General features: G+C 43.5%; 1 protein-coding gene across 1 annotated transcript; it reads right to left on the bottom strand.

Annotated features, from left to right (window-relative positions):
- Positions 1-721: 721 nt before the first annotated feature.
- SUMF1 (sulfatase modifying factor 1) lies at positions 722-25,804 on the bottom strand (the record flags this gene model as incomplete). Its single annotated transcript, XM_079540605.1, has 9 exons — positions 722-832; positions 4,097-4,156; positions 8,709-8,822; positions 9,714-9,828; positions 10,534-10,656; positions 12,095-12,177; positions 21,543-21,617; positions 23,213-23,386; positions 25,604-25,804. The coding sequence occupies 9 exons, from the start codon at positions 25,802-25,804 to the stop codon at positions 722-724; spliced, it is 1,056 nt and encodes a 351-aa protein (XP_079396731.1).

Here is a 25,804-nt window from a genome sequence, read left to right on the forward strand (position 1 = left end):
CCCAGCCAAGAGAAATTCAAAGCACGTTGCCAGTATTTTTCCCCACCAGTAAAAGTTTTCAGCGTGAAGAAATGCTTGATATTTTATTCAAATACACACATTTCTAATCCTCACAGTGATGATTATCCCTCCCCCCAGTTGCAAAAGGCACTTCTTCCTATGGAGCAGTTAGTATTGCAGCAAAAAAGCACATTGCTGGATTTGATTTTCACTGCCGTTAGAACGCAATACACCAGCTGCACTAAGTGTCCCTGTGTTGTCTTCGTGTCTTTTCCAAATGGTAAGTATGCCTCCTACAAGGTTATGGAAGCAGTAACTGCTTCAGATTTCTTTTAGAGCTATCCAGGAGCCTATGAAATCCTCATTTATCAGATCTGAGTGTGGAGATTCAAACGATACATAAATACATTTAGTTATTAAAGAACTTTTCCAAAGGATCTACTAAATAAAGTTAACATTTTAAAACACTGTCAGCACATTTCTGCTCAGGTTTGTGCTTATGTAACTCCAGGCTACTCCCACTGAAAGCAGTACCTCTAAGAAGCTTGGTCATGATGAAAGTCCAGGCCAGGTTCCCCAAGCATAGGCACACACAGCTTCAAGCAGTGCTGGTGAGTGCTGGAATTTTCCTGTCCAACAGGAACTTTAAGCACAAGATTTTCCACTCTCAGCAGCAGGTAACACTGCGTGCCTCTTCCCTGAATGCAGTGCAGCCATCTGGTCACTGTGGGTCCGGCAAGGCATCCGCTGCACAGCGAAACCCCAGATTTGAAGCTGAGCTGTCAGGGGTGTTTTGGCTGCGGGCTGCACAGCGATACCTGTAGCAATAAGACTAGAGAGAAAGAGGGACAAAGATCACTTCAGAGCCTGTCTCATCTTGGGTTACTTCAGGCAAAAGCTTGTTAAGAGTGATAGAGCAAACCATTTCAAATGCAGCTGGGAGGACCAATGAACCAATGCAGGTCAACGTCACTGTGCTAGAAAGAAGGTAAATATCAGCGTAACGAGAGCAATTGCAACAGACACAGGAACTACTTTGATGTTATCAGACATTTGGCCATTCAGAGGGCACTAATAATGCATCCTGCTCCAACCAAAGCAGGAGTGACTGCCATCAATGCCTTCATCTCTATCAAGATACTGATGGCCAATAGTGACCAGGTGCTGACAGCTGTCAAAAAGCATTTTGCTGAATGAAATGTAAAAAAGGAAAGAATGACCAGAAAAAAAGCTTTTCCCCAGTATGGTTAGGATTTAAAGGATATTTGTAATTGAAATATAATCTGGACCAGTGGCTATGAAAATATTTGTTTAAAATGATGCCACTGCTAAAGTGATTCAACTGCACTGCATTGCACAGATCCCAACAAACAAGGCAAGGCCAGAAGTCTTTATAGTGAGATGCACACTGGACTGGGAGGTGCTTTGTACACTGCCTGGCTGGGCAGATTTAGTCATGTCTCAGTGCACATTCATCTCATTATGCTCCTTAGGGGGGGAAAAAGAAATGCTATTCAGTGTAATTTATTGTTAATTAGCTGACGTTAATCGTGGTGATTTCCAAACACCACAAAACCAACCAGGTTCAGCGCATGGCTACGTTAGGTTAGGCTGCCCAGAAGCAGTTAGCACTGCAGCAAGGAAGAACAGTTGTGCTGTTACCAGGAAGGGCTGCAGTGGCTGTACAGCTGTGGCACATCCCAGCACAACACACCCAAGCCGTGCCCCACTTCAACACACGTGGCTCAGGGATTTTTTTCTCAGCCCTGCCCTCTGCTCAAGCCTCCAACAAGCAGTGCCACCTCCCTCGGGCTGGGTCAGCTGCACACGGTCAGGCTCTGAAGCACATTTCTGGAGCAACTGAGTTAAAAAGCAAAGCGCTGGGGAGGGAAGGAAGGGCTGGCAGTTGGTTGTCGGGTTTCTCCCTCCTTTAAATCCAAATCTTTTCAGGAATTTGGGCTCAGCTGCTCAGCCACTGCCTCTGTACAGTTCTGAGGGCAGCCACAAGATGCCAGCGGGCAGACAGCACTGCTCCATGCAGCCCTGCAGAGGCAGCAGGACCACCACGCTCCTCTCTGCCTGCACCAAGTTCTCTCCATCTAAGGAGATGCTCAAAGCCCCATTCTTTGCAAGCTCTGATGCTGACACCAAGCAGAGAGCTGTTGGCCTAAGCAGGAAGGGAGCGTGCTGCTCTGACCTCGTGCTGCACAGGTCCAGCCCTCGATTTCAACAGCAAACTGTTTGGATTTGGAAGCTGGAAAGTGCATGCTGGATTCTTTGTCAGCTTTAAGAGGTAGAACAGCAAGTCTAAGTAGATTTCCAGGTAACCAATAAAAAGTCCTTGTACTAATAGCACTTGGATTTTTGTCTTGATACTCAGCCTAGTTTTATCACCTACAAAATACACCAGGACAGACCAGAATCTTCACAAGCCTTTAAAATGGGTCACATTATTCATCACCAAAGATGAATCTATTTGAGCGTTAATTTAATCAAAACCACTAATTAACTTCTGACATTGATTTCACCTAAGAAGGAAATCAGTGTAGAAAATGGGATCTCACTGTATAAATATTTAATTTAATTATGAGGTTGGTTTCCCAGCTGCAGACTTTGAAAGGGAAGAAGGAACAGAACAGCTTTAGTGACAATGAGAAATACCCGAGTGCTGTCTGCAGTGCAACGTGAACAGTTTAATACATGATTTAAGAAAGAAAGAATAATGATAAAGATAATGAAAGAAGCTTTGTAGACTCTATCCTGTATTTCCCACTCACAGTTAAGGCCAAATAACACGAATGGTGATTGCTCTGTGGCTGTACCCAGATTTCCAGGAAGAATTTCAAATCAGCCACCAAGCCAAAACAGTCATCATCCCCCATACATCCAAACACTCTGTACTGTTCATGGGTCAAGAATCATTCTTGAAGAGTATTTAACTGTCATTACTGTGATGTAGTTCCAGAGGAAAGATCACTGAGCACAGATACCCATCCTGAAAAGTGGTATTTTTATTTTTAATCTGACAAACTAAAATGAATGCCTGCTGATTTCTACAGAAGATGATTTTCCTACAGCAAATAAGTATTTTAATTAGGATGTAATAATATTTCTTATTAACTCCAGTACTGAACTCTTCAGCACTCTCCCCAGCATCAGAAAATGTTTATGACAACACTTGGGGTAAGAGCACAGCTTGGCAGTCACATCAGTAATGTATCCTTTGGAAGCTCTTGGCTTCTCTGTACTTCTTTACTTCTTAAAAAGACATTTACACAGGGCTGTGTGCCAACCCAACTCCTTTCCAAACTGACCAACCTGACAACAGCAATTCAACAACTCTCAACTGGAAAATAAGCTCAGGGCTAAGAGTCCTCCAAGATCAAAAACCACCTTCTAGGAAGGAATGAAGTGAGGCTGAACACAGAGACTCCTACAGCTTATGCAGAGCCCATGGTAGATGAGAAGCACTGGCAGCTGCCACATTCCTGTCCCACCAAAGACATTGTGTGTGTGCTCAGACCCAGCTGCACACGTTTCAGACTTAGAAATCTGCACTGAGTTAAAATTTGCACTGAACGTTGGTGGTACTTTCCAGGTCAGGTCGGCCCCGGTGATGTGAGAAAAAGGTTTTGAGTTTCAGATGATGAAAGGTCACCTGTCTTTCACACCGAGTTTCATATTGAGCTCCACATTATATAAAGATACACTTATCTAGAGCTGGAATCTCTTGAACAAGCAGTACCTTGGTCGAGTTGCTTTCAGTTTCCCATGCAACCGAAAATTCTGCGAGTCAGAACCAGAGGAGCTTTGGTTTTTCTGGCCAACACTATCTATGCTTACTTCCTCCTTGCCACACAGACATCTGTGTCTCCTTCCAGAGGGAAACAAGTACTATCCAGTGGAACAAAAAGAAATATCCATATAGGTTTATACAGGATGTTTTCCATTTTCTGGTGAGGTCAAGTACCAGCTGCCCAGTACCTTCAGGTTAGAGTTATATCATCATAAATAAAGAGAATGCAAGTAGAAAGTGGAAACTGCTAACGACCCCCTGGCTAAACAATTGATTGTGCTGTCAGCTGTTTCACAGTACCTTGTGGCACATGTATGATCCACCCTTCTTCACTCGGTCAGTCCCCGACGAGGGCCCTTTCTGCAGATGAGAGGACACTGTCAGCACTCACAGGAACAGCAATTGCCAATCATAGGATTAGGGGGAAGAAGCTGTGAGAGCAGGGAGATGGAGAACAGCATCCAAAGGTGCTCTGAGTAAACAAACCTTCAGCTGTGCCCGAACCAAAAAGCTTTAAAGCAGTTAAGATTGTGTCGTTTTTGACTTTTCCCAGGATCACGTATTTCCACATACCAGCCTGCTATCAGTGAAAGATGAGACTCTCATCAGCCCCACGGCTCCATGTCACCACCACAGTGTGTCAGATAAACACATCCATGGGCCGCTTGTGGCCGGTCAGAGATGGGGGGCTGTAATCCCCAACATTCGGTGCTTACTGCCTCCCAGTCCAAAGTGCAGACTGAAGCACAAGCTAGTGACTGTGCTGCAAGACATTCTGTAACAGCTCCCACTGCTGCGTGCTGGATCTCTCGTCATGCAGCTTTGTGACAGCTAAAAAGGTCTGCAGAAAGCACTGTGCTTACGAGCTACAATTCTGTAATTGCATGTCCATTTGCAGTGTAATGTAGGTGATTTACTTTAACTGCTTATGAAATTGGCTCTAGAATTGCTTTAACAAAGTTATTTCACCATTCTTCTTCAACTCCAACTCCAAATAATGGCCCGCTAGTTCAAGGAGACACTGGGCACCCATGATAACACTTCTGCTAGCTTTGTTGCATATTTATTGAGCATGTGAGCAATTCTCCCCTGTGGTTCCTTTTAGCTGAGTGAAGTAGTTACTACTGCTCTCATCTACTGCTTAACAGTAGAGACTCCTGCCATACTGCGTGTTCCTACTGTTGATATCAAGCATTCCTATAAGCTTTTTAGTGTCCATGCGCATTGTGAATCTACTTTCAGGATGAAGCCACAAGAATATGTCCTATAAAAGCAACAAGATCAAGAAAAGCTATTTTATTAGAGAAGTGGCAAGGCAAACCTAAAAGATAACACAGCCACTGAGCAGCCTCTCAGTTAATTTGCATGACTTTTTATTTCTGTCTACATTACGTTGGTGTGCAATCAAAACGTTTCCTTATCACCTCCAAGCCTCAAAGAGCCATCCACTCAAGGCATAAACTGACATGGCTTCCACTGGATGTATAAATCACGCCTGTAAATCTACAGAAAATCTTATCAGAAAAAAAGGAGGCATACAGGAAGAAAAAAGCCTGTATTTTCTGCTAAGGCCATTACATACAACCAACAAATGCAGGTTGCAAGAAAGTCATTAGCTCAGTTTTTAGCAGTTAGAAGAATTCAGTGCCACAGAGCATGGAGATGATAGAAGACAGACCACAGAAAGGTACCATAATAAGTTAAAAGCAAACTACTGATGAAAAATAAAACCTGCCCGTTGTTGTTCTTCTCATGCCCAGCTGACAGCCCATGCATCCAGGACGTATCAGGAGGGTGCTGTGCTTGCTGCAAGGCACGAAGGACAAAGCCTTGACCAACAAAATGCAGCTACTGCAGCAAATTTTCCCTTCATGCTGAAGCCTCACCCTGAAACATCTCTCACTTACTGCAAAAGCTTATAGGAAATCGGACAGAAAGAGAACTGGCCTACTCCCACATTTACCGTCCTACAAGTATCCAAGGAAAAGCACATCCACATGCTGTGTCTGCTGGCTTCCAAGCCTGGCTGCTCCCCTAGGGCAGGTTTCCTCTTTTTCAACATCTCTGGAAGCTGCTTACCCAAAAAGTGCATATGGGGCACAATCAACTCAGGCAACCTGTTAATCTCATTTCAGGGAAGCCAGGGTACACCCAGCTGTAAGAAAACTGACCTAAAAAAGCCACGAGAACAAGCCAGAACACAATGGAGCTGTTCAACAGGATTTCCCATTACAAAATGAAACTCAAATACAGAGCTTCAGTCTTTGCTGTGAGCTCTAAAGTGACTCTTACACTAAGAGAGGTGTGCTACTTGAGGGTCGGGAGGGCAGCTGTCCAATGCAGCTCTAACTGCTGGAGCACGTTGGGATGGGGCAGCGTACAGAAGAAGCATGAGAACTAAAGAAAACAGCCTAACTTCTTTCTATTAGTTCCAAATAACTTACGATACTCAATTTTTGCCTGGCAGAAGATACTTGATAACCATGAAGTTAAGTTGAACTCCCCTCCCCCAGGCTCCGAAGAAGATCACAGCACTGATACGCTTTACCACTGCACAAACCTCACACAGGGATCTCCAGTAATCTATGCTACTGTGAAACAGCATCCCTGGGTAGATAATTCTCTCACATCACTGAAGGTGAAGAGTTCATCGTGACACTGAGGAAGTTCTCTGAAAGGCAGCCAGTGGTTGTGTTCTCCTCCAGTATGCAGCTCAGCTCCTCTACAAAGGCTCTGTGCATCACCTAGCTCCCTATCAGGGCCATACGGGCTGATCTGGAAACAGCACATTAGATGTACCAGATGTGTCAAGAAACTTTCACTAAGCTCTGACCCTCTTGAATCCATCTATCTTTCGGGCAAAAAGAACAAACTCCATATATGGGTTATGTTGAGCTGTGCTCTGGAGAGGCTTAGGAGGTTGGCACTGATAGTTACGGTGCTAATGATTTCTAATGTCTCAGAAGATACTGCAGCCTGGCTATTCGGGGACATGTCTTCACATTATGAGATTCAGTTTCTTTTTCCATTTCATCAGAACTCTTCAGAACTCACACTGGAGAGCCCAACCTCAGACACGATATCCTGACAAATTGTTTACAACTGAAAAACTGAAATCATAATTATTAACATCCAATAATTAAATCCTTTCCAAAGCATCTGGGAAACGTTTGTGTTGAATTTAAAAATCCAGGCCAACTCACATCCTCTTAAGTTTAATAGAGAGCAAAATTCTCAAGTCAGATACAACACTTGTTTCCCACCATCACCTGAATTTAATGCAGAAGTACTACTGCACCAGCATTATAAATACAGCAGGAAGAAACGAGTGGCCAAAACTGAAGTGTCTGTTAAAGTGAGCAACAGATGAACAAGAACAGGGATAACTGCAATATGCTGCAAACTACCAGACCTGTGTTCTTTCCCAGGGACACAGATGCTGTTTGTCTCTGAAAGAGCAGGGGTGGGTGCAGGGTCCCTCCTGCTCTGCTGAGGTAGAACATGCCCATCATTGTGCTGTGGTGCCAGGCACTGAGAGGAGAAAAGCAGAAGCTTTCCTGACTCAGACCATGGTTACCACAGTCTGGAACAAAAAGCTCAGTGCTGCTTACTTGCTTCCTCCTACCCTGACTTACCAGGCTGCACTGAATCAATACTCATCTACTCTGACAAGAAAGTTCACTAACTTTGTTCTTCACTTTCATCCAGATCTACATTCTGCTAACTATTCAAGGCTTCATCTTCATCTTGTTTCTTTGGTTGCTTTCAGCTATTGCTAAGCTATTGAAGACTGCCTGTGAACAGAAGTTACAAAATAGCCCACCCAATTTTTAAAAATCAAGCAAGGAAAAAAGCTACAGTCAAAGCAGTTCAGTCACCTGGAGAGATGTATGTAAATCCACCATCTGATCCATAGTTAAACCTACCAAATAAAACCTGTGGTGTCTTCCTGGAATACAAGTAACCTGGAATCAGCCAATGTGCTTGGTACATTAAGAGGTCTCCATCAGTGCACTGAAACTGCTAGAACAGACCTCGTGCAAGCAGGCCCAAGGAGGTACCTCATGCTGGCAACACCATCCTGATGAAACAGCAGAATGTCAGCCTCTGCAAGCACTGACCAGCAAAGTTTAACAAGTTCCTCAAGCTGCTTCCAGCTGCTGACTTCCCACAGAGGTCCGTGATTATGCCCAGCACACCAGACAAAGACAATATGTACAAGACCACAGCGTGGGGATACTCAAATCCTGCAGGAAACAGATAGCTCCTGCCCAGAGAGGCTTAACTGGTTTTCTCATTACAGATAACCATATCTGAACAAAACAAGTTCTGTGAGAGTGGAGCAGTTCACTTCTCAGATTTAGTCATCCTAGATAAATGAGAGAGGATATGTAACATTAGAGCTTGAATCTGCTGAGAGATATGGTGCAAGAAAACCAAAACACAAAGCTCACCCTGCTGGGCCTCTTCCACTGGCTGCTGTAAAGATAACCAAAGATTAACCCCTTCAAAGCCCAGAAAGCTACTTCTCTCCATAAACATCAGCTTTATTACATGCTCAGCTTAAGTGAGCTAGTAAAATCCATTAAAATAATCCAGGATGGTTTGTTCTCTACCTAGAAAAAAATAAATAGTGCAGCTTGTAGCAAAACATCCCCCTCCCATTTATTCCATTGCATTAGCAAATTCTTTACTTGTTTCACCTGATGTCAGTTTGGAAGTGTTCAACTCCTAACCAATGGCAGAGGCCAAGAAAAGAAAATGAAATTGCAGTACTGCACTGCTATTTCAGTGCTGGGGACTTGTGGTGTGACACACAAAGAGGAGCAGAGAACAGTAGGTTTCTAATCAGCAGCCAAACCCAAGTAGTAAGAGGGAGCCGTGCCCTTACGTGTGCCATTAATATACTCACAGGGTCATGAGCTTCATCTGCTGAATGATGAACAGCCCACCAGTCAGATGTCCACTCCCAGGCATTTCCTACAATGTTGTACAAGCCATATCCATTGGGAGGAAACGCAGTGACCTATACAAGACAAATAACTGCCAGTTCTTCAAACCACCCCACATGAAATAAGGTTTTTAAAACCTGAAGACCGTTTTGCTGAAGGTAAGTTGATTTCTGCCAGGAGCTCTGCCTTCGTGTCTCACAGACAGACAAACCAGCAGTGCAGAACTGTGACGCATTGGCTTACTCCACTCCAGCAAAACAGAACAAAAGAATGAACAGCTATGATCCTCGATGTTCTCAGCACTGTGTCCATTATGGCACCTGGCCTATTCTCATCAATTTTGCTGAGTGATCCTCTCAAGAGGAGCACTGTCTGACAAACAAACACAGGACAGCACACAGCATCAGCACTCGTTCTTACAACTTCTACATTCCCCTTCCGCACCTAAGAAAACAAGAATGGCTGTCAGCTCATCCAAGCACAGATTTCTTAACTGATTAAACTTTTAAACTGCCACTTAATTCACATTCCTATCTTGAAAAAAAAAAAAAAACCCACCCCATTGCTTGCCATAGTGGACAGGCTCCAAAAAGGGAAGCTGCATTTCTTTTACTGTACAATTTTTGTAGCTTGGGAACACCTAATCAACAGTGAGAGCTAAAAAATGGTGATGCCAAAAGTAGAGGCATGAGGGAGTTTCAGCATCTGACTCAAAAGTGCTTGGAAATTGGGAAAAGGGGTCAGTTTGAGAAGGACTAAAAGTTAAAATGCAGGTAATCTTTTCAATTAAGCTTTTAAAACGTATCCATTGGTAATATTCAAGCCTGCAGTGAAATACACTGGAACTTGAAAATCAAAAGGTAAAAGTACAGAGATGGAAAACATCCACATTCATTATGTTGAACATGGACCTGGATGTTAGGAAGTTAATTTCCATATGGTGACTGACTTTGAGACACTCTTACCGGTGCAGTTCCTTTGTATCCATCTTCTGCAGTGTTGTTACTTGGGAACACTCCCTGCCAGATGTTTGCATAATGCTGACCTTTGGGCTGAAGCTTGTTGCCCCATGGGAAAAGTCTATTAAAAGACAGAAAAACAGTTGTCAAACTCTTATTTTATTCTTTTTAATAAATGAAACACCTTATCCACCCTTTTACTCACCACCTTACTCTGGGGAAGCTGTTTGTATTTCAGTTCCATTTGTACTAATACTTTCTTTAAGCACGAAGGCTTTAAAGAATAACAAGGCTTCTACAAGGGCAATTTGTTACCAAATGAGGGAAAGGCAGCCCTTGCTAGCACTGCCATGCACAGCATGCAGTTCAGGACACAGGATGGAGGGGATACAAAAAAACAAAAACAAAAAAACCTGTTGTTCACTTGGTCTCCCCCTTCTCCCATAGGCCATGGTCACCTAAAAGGTATATCCACTGATCCTAATGCTGTGAAGCAACACACATAATTACTTCTCAAGCTCCTTTGTAACTCCTTCAGTCTTGGCACTAAGCCCTTTTTTTGTCTTATCCTCCACCTCCTGCAATAGCAGCAGTCCTATACCTTGGCTTTGTATCACATCTCACCCTCCTGGCTCTTTGCATTCACTTTCTGCTATACATCTTAGGTGACATAAAGCAATTTGTTCAGAGAAAGCCTGCGTTACATTTACCATGGAGGCATACACTATACAAGACAGGCACGGCGGGAAACAAAAAACCCTCTCAGCTTTTCCTTATCTAGTAACTATCAGTTTTAAACACGATAAGAGACATCTGTGGCAGGTACCTTTTCTCAAGGCCCCCTCGACAGCTGTACTCCCATTCAGCCTCTGTTGGTAATCGCTTCCCTGCCCACGTGCAAAATGCTACAGCGTCATTCCAGGACACGTGAAGAACTGGATGGTCCATCCTGGAGGGCAAAACAAACAGGACAAGGCCATCAGCAGAAGCAGGTAGTCTCACAGCAGTGCAGAAGAAGGACTTCACAAAATTCTGAAGAGGTGGCCACAAAACACTGTGAGAAAGTTTACGCCTTCAGTTAGAACCAGACAAGTTACCAGATCGCTTTTACAGAAAATAAGCTATTTGAAGAAAAACAAGGAGCTATGGTAGGTGTTGGATGGGTAATGCAGCCACCAGACAGAACGATGAATGTGCTTTTATGTGTAGCTCCACAGCAGCACAAGTCTGGTACAGCTTGCATTCTCTCATATCAGGAACCTGCTGCACCAAGAGCCAGCAAGGAGCTGCTGTTTTGCTGCCTTCTGGGGAAATGCTTAGAATCCCAAAGGAAGACACCAAAAGTAATTGAAGACTGCAGCAAGACCCATTTCTCAGCTGACTTCATAGTATCTTAACAAGTAACTAAGACTTGATAGGTAAATATACATTGCAATTTAATGGCAAATAGGATCACTGTTCAATTCCTTGCACACTCTTCTTTTTGCTGCAGGTTATTTGCTTTCAGCTGTGGGGTTTTTGATGTAGAGCAACGTGATCTTTTGCAGCACCCAATCCAGGAAGCAGTCACCTGCAGAAGTTTAACAAAAAAGTATTTTTCTGTGTTCTTTAGGCAATCCACAGTTTACAGAAAGGCTCCCATCTTCCCCTTGGTTTGTTTCCAGGACTGCACTTGGAACCCTACGCTCTCTTTCCAGAATGAATGCCCAATTATTCTTGTCACAAGGATCATTGCATCTGAGCCTCTGACAGACTGATAGGCTTCAAGACCTGAGGATACTGATCCAGAGGAATTCCTATTCACTTCTCTTCTCTGCCTTGTTTTAACAAGCCTGTTAAAATAGCCTGCACCTATGGAAGCAGAATACTGCTTTCCTATGGAAGTTCATAGCAGTTGTACCAGCCTAAGTCTGCACTATACTTCTGCAAGGCAAGATTTGCATGGCATTTTTCCAGCTGTTATGTGCTGACTGTGACCTCAATTTCTCAATCTCCCCCTAACAATGCCTTCACATATTATCTCTATTTTTGCCTCAGATAATTCTTTCATTGCCCTTGGAGAAGAGACAATGGATTTGTTACTAAGCAGTTCAGCCATCAGATGATGTTACATTAACCTAACCCTGTTCTTAGGGGACTCAAAAACATGCCAACATCCACTAGATCTAGGCTAGAGAGCCTGGCTATTTCCAGCAGCGGTTGTGAAACTTTAACTAGTTAAGCAGTTAGTGTCAACTTCTTTGTCATTTGCCTAGTGAGAGAAGTAATTTAAGAGGTCAAAAATGAGGACACTGACACTTAAGTAAGCACCCAAGTCAGGTAAGATGTTTACAGGCATACTTACAGCAAGCAGTGTGTATCATAACAGAACAGCCCTTGCACCTTACCTGCTCAGGATGCTGGAGCCAGGACCCTCGGGTTGCCTCCAGTTGGCTCCCTTCACAGGCAACCACCAGGGAGCAGCTGCAACCTGAAAGGAGACAGAAATGGACAGGGAAGATGCCCTCAAATTCCCATCTAAAAGCTTTTCTGAAAAAACAAATCCAGTGACAAATGGCTGTAAAGCTTTAACTCAGTGCTCGAGGCTCTGCTTGTAGCTGGCTTACCTACTACATTGCACATCACCTCTGAGGAACCAAGACAATCTCTGGATTCACATTACAACATTGCTGGCCAGAAAATAACCAAAGGTATGGATCAGAACAGTGAAAAATATACCCGAAAAATTAATAAGAGGTAGGCAAAACCTTGAGCATACTTCCCTGCAGTGCTGCCTCCTGGCTGTCTCTTTCCCTCCCAGATTTTCTCACCTGCACACCTGATGTAAGCCAGGGTTTATTCCTTGGGAAGGCACGGCCTTCAGCACACTTCCTGAGGCAGATCAGACTGTCCTCTCTGAGATTCTCATGTATAATTCTTCCGAAAGCACACGTCAAATGCACCTCGGGTGGCAGTGGTTGAAAAACCACCTAGAATATTAGAGTTTTCCTTGATCTTTCACAGTATTGTTCCCACAGTACATTCAGACCAATTAACCTCCTGGCTGATTCTGGTCTGACACATACTGCAGGGATAAGAAACAGCTTTAGCTTAAAGAGTGTTTTCATTTCAATTATTTTCTCCCCAGACTCCATGTTTTAGAATAACTGAAACAAAATCCTGATGACATCCTTTAACAAGGGTCAAAGCACACATCTTGCAACACTTCTGCTTCCCAGCTAATTTAACTGAATCTGAAGTACTTGCTGTCAGCTTCCAGAAGGTGGAGACGGGAGAGACACAGAAGTGAAGCTTTATGTATTTATTTAAAAGTTGGCTTAGTGAACAACATCAAGCTCACAAACTGAATGCTGTGTAACACTGCAAACATCCAGCACTTCTCTGACCAGAAGTCTCCAATTTGGCTTTGCAATACCAAGGAAGTATTCATATTCATGGAATACACTCATTTAAGGATTTCTCCTACTAGGTTTACTTCCAAATTACCAAAGCAGTAAAATCTCTTAAAGATCTTGCTTTCTGATCTCCCTAGCATGAGGAGGAAACAAATCGATATCAGCCACGTAACTGTAGCTCAGAATGTAACAAAACCATTGACCCTCTCTACAATTAGAGGCCCTCATGCTTTTTTTTTGGAAGGAGGGGAAGAAAAGTATTTGATCTCTCACTAGAAGCTACAGCTTTGTTACTGAGCACTCAAACCCCAAACGGGACTTTCCTTCAGCTCAGCTCTCATAGCACTATCTGAAGCCTCAGAACAGACAAGCTGCTGATCAGATACTACAGATAACAGGCTGAACACCAGCCTGATTTATCCAATTCCCTGTTTTGAGCTTTAGTCTACACTCAAGAGAGGACAGAAAGCTCAGGTCAGAATTTGCCAACTCTTACAGCAACAGAAAAGAGCCACAGTTCTATTGGCTGAAAGTTCTCCCTGAACACAAAATACCAGGAGTAGGATTTTAGCCTGACAGTCACTGAGTGCAATACAACATTTTATCAATTAAACTGCTACTTTTCAGAAGAATCTCTGCAAATGACTGCAAAGACTTGCACTACAGCAGACTAATTTTGGAAAACATTTTCACTATGCAAAAGAAAAAGCAGATGCTTTCGATCAGAAGGGCTTATTTTAAACAGAAAAAAATACAGTCTCTCTGCATGAGAGCACTACGTGTGCTTGTCTTCTGTTTCTGGCTGAACTGAACACCAAGTGGCTGCCAATACCTTCAGAACACCCAGATCTTCAGAGGACGCTGATAACAGTGATGAACTACATGCAGCCTCCAATAATTAACTGGAAGCTAATTTAAGCCAGCCACTGGCAGCACTGAGCACGCGCCAGGATGCTCTTTCCAAAAGTGAAAGTCACGTACCTGAAATTTACAGCCCTTTCAAAAAACTTCTCAGAAGTCTGCAAAGCTTTTAATTGCTCTAAATCTAATTAGCGGGAAAGCTAATTAGTAATATTACAACATCACATTTAACACAGCAAAGCTCTCCCTTACCACTAATGAGCTTAGCTCCTTTCGTAACGCTCCACATTCTCATGCCTCGCTGCTAAGTGTGCTCTGTGGGCTGGCAGGAGACTCCTGAAAAAGCAGCAGCAAAGGCTGCTGGAGAGATCCTGAAGAGATCCTGAATTAGAAGAGGCTACCGGATCTATACTGATTCCCTCCTTATAGCACAGCTATCACTTGTAACAGAACCAGCTAAATGAGGCTGCTCCAGTGTTGTACAGCAGCCCTGGTGCATAAGGAAGGTGCAGTTCTGGTAGCAAGGAGCATTTTGGAAGCAGAAAAGCTCAGTGCTCATTCTGGTCTGATCAAGAGGGAAACGTGGCATTATCCAGCTCTGCTTCAGGATTAAACTTCAGGAACTCACTGTTCTGCTTATCACTGTTAGTACTGAAGAGACGAGAACACATGATAACGCCATGAAGATCAATAGGAACTGCAACCTATTTGAGTTTTCCACTCAAATGAAGCAATTTGCTGAGCTGAAACCTACACTCCCACTATCAGCTTGCATTAAATTTAAAAAGCTTTAAGTACTCAATTTTCTTATCAAGGTAGGCTGTGATATCCTCACTTTAACTGCTCCATTAACTGGTGACTTTCTGACAGCTTCACAACTGTCTTGAAGAAAAATTCCAAAAATTACCAGATAGGGAAACATCAGCAAAGTCAGTTTCATCATCGGCGTTATGCCATGTTCCTGGCAGTGCAGAAACAGTAGGAACACATCCCACATAAAACACAACCACAGCCAACAGCCATGAAAACATCTGTATTGATCTTGGGGCTAACACAGCACTGGCCACTTTGGAAGCTTCCCCTCCCCTCAAGCCTCGCTTCAGCCCCAATTTGACTTTCTAATCACATTTATCACATCTTTAATTTGCAAAAGCATCTTCTTAGCTACAAAAGCAGCGTATGCATAGGCTGGAAGCAGGGAAGTTAGGAAGCATTATCTTTGAGAAATACCCAGTGGTGTGGAGATCTTCACTACTGTGAGGTAGTAGTAGTTTTTCAGTCAAGAATATCATTTTGAGTTGAAGATTTGCAGATAAACAAATCTGTTAACTTTTCTTCCTCTATGCCATATCCTAAACTTCGTGCAGCTGACTCATCAACTGAGGAAAGAGGCAGACAGAGGACAGAAGATTTAGCATTTTTAGTAGGGCAAGCAGTTTAAAAAATAAAAAATTAGAGCATACTGAGTAACAGATGAGCTACTGGCATTTTCCCTTCAGAAACTACAGAAATCTCTAGGTTAGGCCTGAGCCACAAGCCCCATTACACCTATTATCATTGGTGTATCTTCCTCATGCCCCTCAAACCCTTCCCCTGGCTAAGATTTGGGCAGAGATGCCTCCCACCACCCCCAGGCTCATTATCACAGCACCTCCCTCCCCTGCAGCAGAGCTTCCTGCCGTCTGCAGGTAGTGTTACCTGCACCTGCCTGCAAAGCGGGCTGTGGATCTGCTGAGCCCTGGGCTCAGCCCCAGCAGTGCCAGACACCAGCAGGCAGCAGCTATTCTGGTCTGCCGTGTTAGCATGGCCCTGCTCGGGGCTGACAGCCACCCACCAACGCTTTGGCTGCTTGCTGCTACTTCACATCCTGCTCAGGATAAGAGGGAAACCAGTGGAAGGCACAAAGATTTGCAGTCGAGCTCAGAACACATCACAGAATCGCAGAATCACCCGGGTTGGAAGGGACCTCAAGGATCATGTAGTTCCAACCCCCCTGCCTAGCAGGGCCACCAAACATACACATCACATCACACGATGAGGGGCAGTTTAAACAGGTGGAGCTGTGCTGTGGCTCCTGCTCGATTGAAAAGCCATTTTCCAAACACAAGGCAAAGTCCTTCGGCAGATGCACGCTGCCTGCTCACCTCAGCCAGCCTGCAGTGCTTCTTCTCCTTTTTATCAGCACACTGCAAACGGCACAATCATGACCTATTTCTATGCAGTACATCATCCCCATAGCAACAGGCTTGTGTTTAAATTGAAACAGCTGTAACTGAGTCAGGGAGACATCACAAATGTAAATAGTGAGAAAGTGAATAGGGATTCAAGGCTCAGGACAACGAAGAGATCTTTTCCAGCTTGTCACAGTAGCTGCAGCAGGGACTCTATGTATGCAGCTATCATTCATACCTGCACTTGAAAATGCTCTGCAACAGGACAAACCTTCTGTATTTATGTACATAAACTGAACTGAAACTTGATTATGAGATTCTCCACCACATTGGGAATTCAGTTCAATATAGTAGTTGGAAGCAGAAAGTTGAAGCATTCCCCCATCCCCATGATAACTCATCCTGGACATCAGCAGCACCTGTAATGTTACCACAGGTCTTACATTATTGATTATATCAGTTAAAATCTCAAGCTCCACCAAAAGCTGTAGTTAAAGAAGAATCTGTTCTCATCCTCCTAAGGTTTTTAGCCTCCCATATGAGCTCAGAAATGGAAGCAAAAAGGCTAGATGTTCAATACTGAATATTGATATTGTTTGCTTTATTGTTAAGGAGTTTGAAATTAAAGCACTGCAAAAATGAAGCGTGACAATTTTACAGAATTAAATATGTTTTAAGTCAGTTAGTGAAAAGATTTCATATTTAACTGGAAAAGAGCACTCTACCTTTCTGAAGAGACAGTTTCCTTCACATAAGAAAAGGTTATCTCATTCAAATAGTATAATACTTCAATGCCATTTCAATTCTCCAAGAAAAATAGCCAAAATTATTTGATACTAAAATCCAGTGAGATTGATTAAGTGCAAGTTTTGGAATCCAGAGAAGCTTCTTTTGAGGAGCTGATATTCCTGGTGAGTTCCATCTTTGGAAGCTCATTTTTCAGCCAACATCTAATTTTGCACTCCAGCTGGTCACTTTTTCCAAGTGAATATAAGCTTTAAGAAAGAGGCACGCACAGATGCACCTACAGCCTGAGGCACAAGCTTCACCCAGCTTTAAAGCTGGAGTTTATGCTGATAAAGATAGACCAATATTACTGGTTAATTTCCAGTGAGAACTGCGAGCTTCTTTCCTTAGTCTCAAGATCGAGCAAACAGCTTAAGAAAATCGAGACCAACAGTTCAACAGCTCCACCTCCTCAGCTCCTTGCAGGGATTTCTGAAGCAATGAGGCCTGCAAGAAGGAAGCTCACCCATCTCTTCCTTTGATTTCAGTTTCCTCTGAAAGGTCTCTGAGAAAGCAAGAGCCAGCTGCAGTGGAGGTGACTTAAAGTACCAATGGATGTCACTGCTTAAGCAGAATATATGTTGACATCTTAACAGCGTCAGGAACTGATACAATAATCCGATCCCTTTTCCCCTATGCCACAGATAAGCAAGTTATTATAAGCTGACAAGAGGTGCACTTTCTCAAGTCCATAGTGAACGCTGGGAATGCTGTCCTACCTGCAAGCACAAGTATTTCAAATGAATCCTGAAATGCACAATGTTTTCCTCGTTATCTAGAGATAATGCTATAAATGAGTAAATTTGTACAGAAAGACTACTGCAGAGATTCCAAACAAAAAGGGATTAAAGGTGTCCAATAGTTCTAGACTGAGAGAACTCCAATTTAACAGTGCTTGCTCAAGTCTGCCAGCAAACTGATTTCATTGCATTCTCAGGCCGTAAATTAAGTACTACCTGAAAATAAATTGAGAAGCAGATTTGAATGCACTCGGTCTCCTCACTGCAGAGTCCATCTGGCCTAAAGGCAAAAATTAATTCTATCTTCCACAAGCCAAGGATTAAAATGTTCCCACAACTCTCCGGTGAGCAAATTTGACATACTCTGTGCTTCAGACTTGGTAAGTGCTGTTCTGTTTACCTTTTTCATAGTAGCTGCACAGCAAGCAAAAACTCTTGCAATTATTTGCAAGAGCTCTTAAATCCCTTCACGGGCAACTACGCCTCACTGCCTTCTCATCTGGCAGACACAGCCTTCATGATCTTCGCTCTAGGAAGTATTGAAATCCCACACAAATGAAATAATGGCACCGGCCACGGATTTCCCCTCTCCACTTCCTCCTTAATTCAGTCGGGAGACAAGCGGTCAGGCAAGCAGTCTGATCACAATACACGAATAAACATCATCTCTAAGTTTCGAGGTCTTCTTTCTTCATCCACCTTCCCATCCTCCAAAAACAAGAAAGAAAAAGCGCTGACTGCCCAGCTGTTGGCAATTCTAGTTTGTGCTCTCGGATATTTACACTGAAGACCAAGTATCCAAGAAAGGCCACAACTTAATACATGTAATAGATGCAGTAAATCAGCAGACGATTTTAATTTAGGAAGCTATCAAAACAAACAAGCCCATGCAAGTAGTTCTGTTTTCAAAGGTCTTCCCTCGCCCTGCAAAATCCTACAAGAGAAGAAGCCCATGCCAGTTTTGTCAGCATCACCTTCACCTGTGACCATGCTACATTTCTACTCTCTGCCACGTTACCGCAGCAAACTTCAGAGACCAAAACTAAAACCTGCATCTCCAGAAGCCTAGAACAATTCAGTTACTGGTTGCTACACCCCTTTTTACTGTTTCCTTCCACACAAGGGTTTGGTCCAACCTACATTCTTCAGCAGTGGATATCTAGGAGACTTCACCTTCAGGAAACGCACACCCAAAGCTCCAACAATTACTCTACGTGCTAAGCTGGCTTGCTCCTGATCAGCTTTCACAGCCCCACCTCTGTGCTAGTGTAGCTGTCTGCTTCTTTTCAGGGACTACAACAAAACCATTCAGATAAGACATGGAGAAGCCTCAGTGCCCAAACAGAGCAAAACCCCAGACAGATATCACCCCCACCCCACATACACTCCACTATAATCACAAGCTGTCAGACACAAACACATTTGGTTTAATGCCTTCACTTCACCCTTTCCCAATTTCTTCCCCTGCATTTGAAATACTGCTCACAAAATGCACACCCCTATTGCTTTTCTTGTGTTCACATCTGCATTCAGCTGGAAAACAGCCTCAAACCACATCTAAGCCACGAAGGCAAAGCAGTAATAGAGTCATTTTTCCCATCAGTTTAGTGCAGTACAAATGACACTTGAAGAGTAGAAATAAGCCACAGATGTTCATGATGATGGTTATGGTTCAAGATACATACTACACTTTACAATACCAGCTGACTCAAGCACACTTGGACAAAGAAGCCTTAGTCTTCTCTAGTGCTGATCATGACAACTTATTGAAGCAGATCAAATTCATTCTGCTTATACTTTCTCTAATCACATTAACAGTTACACTGTGGTTGCCAAGTTTTAAAATATGTTCACTTTTTTTTTTTTTAATAGAGTTAGATTCCTTTCATCTTTTTCCCTCAGCTGGTATTAGCAGAACTGAAGCATTTCAGGGGACATCTAGCAAATCAGAGGCTACCAGTGTTTCTGCTGGTGGTTCAGCAGATCTCTAGGAAGGATTTGCTTCTGCAGAGCCCTTAGAATCCCTCACAGTAGCTGGAAAGCTTCTGCATTTTAGCTTCTTGTCATTTGTCTATAGCAACGTGTTCCTTGAACACAATGCATAGCAAACTGCCAGCGCACATCTTTTAGTTTCAGTAGGAGGGGACAAGCATTGCCTTCACACAACGTGTGTCTGAGAAGCAGTCTGAGTTGCATTCTGAAGTCACATCCACGTAGATGACGCTTCTCTTCCCTGCAACAGAAAAAACACTCACCTGTTCTGGGCTACAAACTGTGCTGTCGAAGGCAAAAAGAAAAAAAAGAAAACCACCAACCTCTGCACAGTACTCTCAACATCTCTCTTTTTCTTTGGGTAATCTCTCAAAGAAAACACATCCAAGAGCAACAAAAAGACAGAGCTGTGACAGCTCTATACAACAAAGGACTAAGCTGCATGCTCAGACACTAAGTTCTCCTTTCAGCCCCACCACTGATCTGCCTTCTGACACCTCACCCCTGCTCAAGAGCCTTCCCAAGAGTCAGATGGTATGCAGCTGGTAGGGGGACAAGCAAACGAGAGGAGAAAAAAGGCATTTACTTTTTTACCTTCTCACAACATTACAGTTTTTTAGAGCAGAAGTTTGCCCACAGCAACAGCATGAAGAAGTGCCAAACAAGGCAGGCAGTCACTGTTCTCCAAAGCACTTCACCAAAATAATCAGTACAATCTTTCTCCATGTCTGTGTCAAAGACACTCTTTATGCCAGTAACTTGCAGAATGACCTCATAAGAAATACTGAAAAACACAGCAAAAAAAACAACTCCTGGAAAGTTTACTTTAAGCAAGCACAGAAAATGCTCATTAAAAAAAAAAAAAAAGCAGCCAAAAAGACCAGAGTGGGCTCTGTTCCAGTTCTGTGGCATAATGCTTGCTCTGTTAGCACTACAGGCAGTACTTTAGGATCTGGCTGACACACCCAGCAAGTGGCTCCCAACATTGTGTTTGTTTACACCAGCAGCCAGGACTGAACTTACACTGGAATTCTGTTTATTTCTTTCAACAGAATGCCTGGTTGGAGATTTCTGACTTGTGGAACTAAGGCAGGAAAAAGAATTCCTCCATACCAATGCTGAACTTTCTCTTGTGGAGCTGGGATGATTGCAGCTGCACTTATTCACCATTCAGCACCAATGATGCTAGTATTTGGCTACTGCAATGTAACCATCTCAAATCCCACAGGACACAAATGGTGACCTTCAATAAAATACATGTACTATCCTCATGCCCTTTCTTTCCTTGCAGTAGGAAAACAAATTCCACATTTTTGCCGCAGTCATTTACAGCACAGACTCACAGAGGTCAGAAGTTTCGATTAGTCTCTAAGTAAAATTAAGCTCTACCAATGTACTCCCTCAACCAAGAGGTCAGTTTATATAGAACTATCAATGCTGATCATTCCCATTTGCAAGGAAAATTCTATTATTTTGGTGACAATGACTCAACACAAAAACCCTGGGTGCTCTCAGCTATTTGACATAACATGTACTAATTTCCTTCCTTTTTAGCTACCAGACTCATGTGGGTTTTTTTTGCTTTTTTTTTTTTTTTTTTCCCCCCCCCCAATACTCAGCTCCCCTAAAGGAGAAAACTGCGTCAGCTCCAGCTTTACAAGCAGTGCAGCCACTGTCTGAAGAGAGACCACTGTCTTGCCTTAGAGGAAGAGAACTGGAAAGAAAAATAGCATGGCAAGTGGGATTCTACAGATTTTTTAAAAACTCCTCCATACATCACCTTTTTGCATAGTGGTTTGGAAATATCATAATTTAAACATTGTTGCCATAACTGCCAACACATCTACCCCAGTGATTCCCAAGCAGGCTTTTCTTTGCCACGTTACTCACTGCCTGATGGATTTCATCCTTGACTTCTTCACTCAGCATTCCCTCAAACACGAAGGAATCTCCGAACTTCTCCGCCTATGGAAAGAACAAGATTTGATCACATTATCAAATGAACATTATTTTCAAGATGCCAGTCGCATCTAGAGCTTTATTCTATCAAGAATAATGAAATTCAAACAGTAACTTTGAGTTGTTCTGCAAAGAATCTGTTTTGGAATGGAAAAGGCAGCATTTTATCACAGGATGTCATTGTTCTTAACAGCCACTGGACAGATGGCTGCTCAAAGAGCTTCTGCAAATTTTTTTTTAAATTTTATTACTTCTGTTAATTAAAAATGCAGTTCCAATAGCCCCAGTTGCTTTAACATGTTACAATGAATAATCTAACATTCAAGGACATATTGCTGTTTGCAATGAACAATTCCTGTTCAAACTCGAAATCATTACACAACCTTCGTTCATAATTGAGCCAAAAACTAAGAAGAGCTGCTTTTATCTAGAGCACTATTTCTATCTAAAAGGATTCTGTCTTCCTGATGAGAACCAGCTTAACAAAAGAACTCAGTAAAATGTCTCCTTTGAGACCTGATCATTACCCATGCCTTTATTTGCCTAAACGTTTGACAGGGTTTTCTGAAAGTTGTGTAGGAACAATTAGCTGTCAGGAAAGATCAGTGCCTCATGCACAGGTAGCTCCTTTCTCCCAAGTACTTTAGCATATTCTTTCTTATCCCATTGTTCCCAGTACCCTGCACAAAACCATTATGATACTTGCTATTACATCTTCTTCAGGCAGAAGAACCTCCTACCACTCAGCTTGTTATCAAGTAGCTGCAATGAACTAGCCTGCAGATTCCTCAACAATCACATAATTTTTCAAATCTCTCCAGCCCTGCTCCTTTTAAATAGGGGAAAAAAAAAAATCTAACAACGTTATTGTACTGGTACAAAGATGTTCTAGGACCCAAAGGTTTTAAAAAAAAAAAAAAAAAAAAAAAAAAAAGGGAAGTAATCCTCCTGTACTTGGGACTGGTGAGGCCCCACCTCAAGTACTGTGTTCAGTTTTGAGCACCTCAATACAAAAAGGACAGTGAGGTGCTGGAGCAGGTCCATAGAAGGGCAACAAGGCTGTGAAGGGCTTGGAGAATATGCCTTATGAGGAGTGACTGAGGGAACTGGGGCTGTTTAGCATGGGGAAGAGAAGGCTGAGGGAAGACCTTATTGCTCTCGTCCAATACTGAAAGGTGCTTACAGCAAGAGCGGGGTTGGTCTCTTCTCACTGGTGACAAGGGAAATGGCCTTGATCTTGAAGGTCTGTTCCAACCTGAGCAATTCTATGATTCTACTCTTCTAAAAAGTCTGCATAGGCATCTTCAGCCATCCGTTAGTTTCACCCAGGCTGCCTCAGTTGCACTGGAAAAAAGCTTTTTGTTTCAGATATCAAGACACTAAAAGGTGCAGTAGCATCTATCTTTGTGTCCTCATAGACTCCCAGGCAACAAGGCAAGACAATTCCATCTCTCTGCTATCTACAACCAAAAAATTCTAGCATGCAAATCCCAATCAAATACTGCATTGTGATGTCCTTCAAAAAAGAAGAGGTTAAGTTTTTAATGTAGTTTTTCTCAACGTAGACAACAACGAGAAGGGGCTACACAATTCCACCTTACCTCAGTGAGGTACCCAGTAGAATTCACAAATCTCTCAAATTCCTGATTGCTGACCTCATATCGATCCATATAGAAGCTGTTAACATGGACTCTTCTTGCAGGCCACTCTCCATCTTGCTGTATTTCAGGCTCATCAGTGCCCATAGTGAACACTCCTCCTGGAATAGCAACCATCTACAAGAGGAAACAGTTAACATCAAAAAGTTATGAAAATATAAGACTGAGAAGCCTCTTATTGGTTTTACCCCCCTCTCTATCTCATCTTTGGAGGTGCCTGCGCTCAGAGCAGCACCTGACAGATGAAAACAGCACAAGAAAGTGACAGCCTTGACATTTCATTCACCATCTGCTTGAAAGGAACAGTAAGACAGAACTTAAACTGAGAGGAAAAATCCCATTTGTAGCTCTTTCTGCATTTAATCTGGGCAGTGCAGAATTTTCACCCAGGATAAGTGAGCAAAAACATACTTTCTTACTGTATCAAAAGCCAAGAAGCAGTACAGAACACAGATATTTTTTCTTATTCTTAGATAAGCAGTTTTACATTTTACTCAATTCCTAGGAAGACTGGAAAAAGAAACTCAAGATTACAGAAGTGTCAAGCACTCTTCTGAGGACAAGCACAGCAGGCATGTTTGCACACCAACTTCTTATGGGCCTTCATTTCACAGGAGGCACTTGCAGCATTTGATCACTAGTCACACTGCTAGCAGGCAGGCAGCGCCTGCAGCAACATGGGCCAGAGGAGACACAGCTTCACATCAGTATATTCCACTCTGGATGACTGGCCTTCACAAGTAAAGAACAAAAGCAAACGAGGAGCAAAAGAACATTTTTACTGCTTCAATAAAATGTCTTTCAGCCATTTTCCAGGGAAACAAAGTTTCCCTCCACTTTTCTCAGAAGGCAAAGGCCCCAGAGGTCTTGCCCCAATGCAGCACGTTTCCCAAGACCCCCCTGAAACCACAGGTGCATCAAACTATTTCTTGCCCAACAGCCATTCCTACAACACACAACAACACCCCCAGTCCCACTCAGAAGCCTTTGTTAGAATGACAAGTGACAGCTACTGCTCTGCAATACCTCCCCAGGCAACGTTTGGAGGACTGATGTTACCAGGAGGCAGCTTGCCAAGACGTTGCCCAACTCATCGACACAGGAATGCATTAAGGAGGAATTGTCTGTCTGCTTTTTTTTTTTCCTCCAGCATTCCAAAGTTCTTCTTTCACTTAGGTCTCACCCAGCAACACTTAAATTCATATAACTTGCAACAGGGTTACGAGAAGCACTACAAATGCTTTTTCTTTGAATCAGCTACATTTAAAGTTAACTGTGTCCTCATTTACACTTCTCCACTACAAACGATCTGAGCACTTACAGATAGTCTGTAAAAGAATCCATAAAAGGGCTTCAGGATAAATCTGCTTACATTTTTCAGGCCTTTGGGAATGACAACATGGAAAGAGTTCACCACTTCCTTCTAACCTCATTCCAATGCACTGTAGCTAAAATAACTCCTTGAAGTAGTCTTCAAAGCAAGACTGAAATCTCACCAGTGAATCACTGTCTGAAAGCACGTGAAACATTAACTCATTCTTTACAGTCTAGAATTCATTTCCCAAACCTGAAAAATCCTGACAGACTGACATCCATGAACATTGATTCCACAGGACTACCAGCCTCTAGCAAGGCACATTTAACAGCCCTACCTCCTGTTTGGAAACAGGACCTTCCCTTGCCAGCTTTATGATAACATCAGCACATTTGGTGTTAACACAGGTTGCAGGGCTCAGATGTCTGGCAGCATTCTTCAGCAAATAATGGTGGAATGTGGCATTACATGTTTCTGCAGCAATATCACATCCAGAAAGAACACTGAAACATTAATTAAGCCGTTAACAAACATCCAACTTTGAAGTACATGTAGCTAACGACAAGGAACTAGTCCTTAAGAAGCATCACAGCTGAACTACGGAAGCAGAAATCCAACAGCAGAGGCCGACAAACGTCATCCACTGTGCCGGGCAGTCAGAGACAGTTAGCCTTACGGCGAGGCCCACGGTGAAACGCCAAGATCTGTTCCCTTCAACACCCCGTTTCCCATAACCGACCACGTCTCACGCAGTAGGGCACTGGGTGTCAGCAGGCCGGATATTAGGAACAATTTATTCTCTAAAGAGCAGTGATGCCCTGCACGGACTGCCCGGGGAGCGGAGGGGTCACCGGTCAACACCCGGCAGTATTCAGAACGGTGGAGATAAGGTAGTGCGGGACGCGGTTCCCAGGGCGGGCGGGTCGGACAATAGACGCCCCGAGAACGCAGCTCCTCGCCTCCCGCCCTTCCCTCGGAGAGCGCCCAGGTTCCCGCCCCAGCCGCCGCCCGCCGCTCACCGGCCCGCGCCCAGAACTCCTGCCGCCGTTGGCCGCCGCCGAGTACCGCCGCGCCGCCGCCTCTCGCTCATCCCCATGGCCACGACTAGCGCCGCAGCCGCAATTCCCGCCGGGAGCTGCCTCCTTCACGGCGCCGGCAGCCACCACCAGCCCCGCTCCCAGCAGCAGGAACAAGCGGCAGAGCGCTGCGGGCGCAGCCAT

Source organism: Tetrao urogallus (genome assembly GCF_951394365.1).
Source record: "Tetrao urogallus genome assembly, chromosome: 10".
NCBI classification, from domain to species: Eukaryota; Metazoa; Chordata; class Aves; order Galliformes; family Phasianidae; genus Tetrao; species Tetrao urogallus.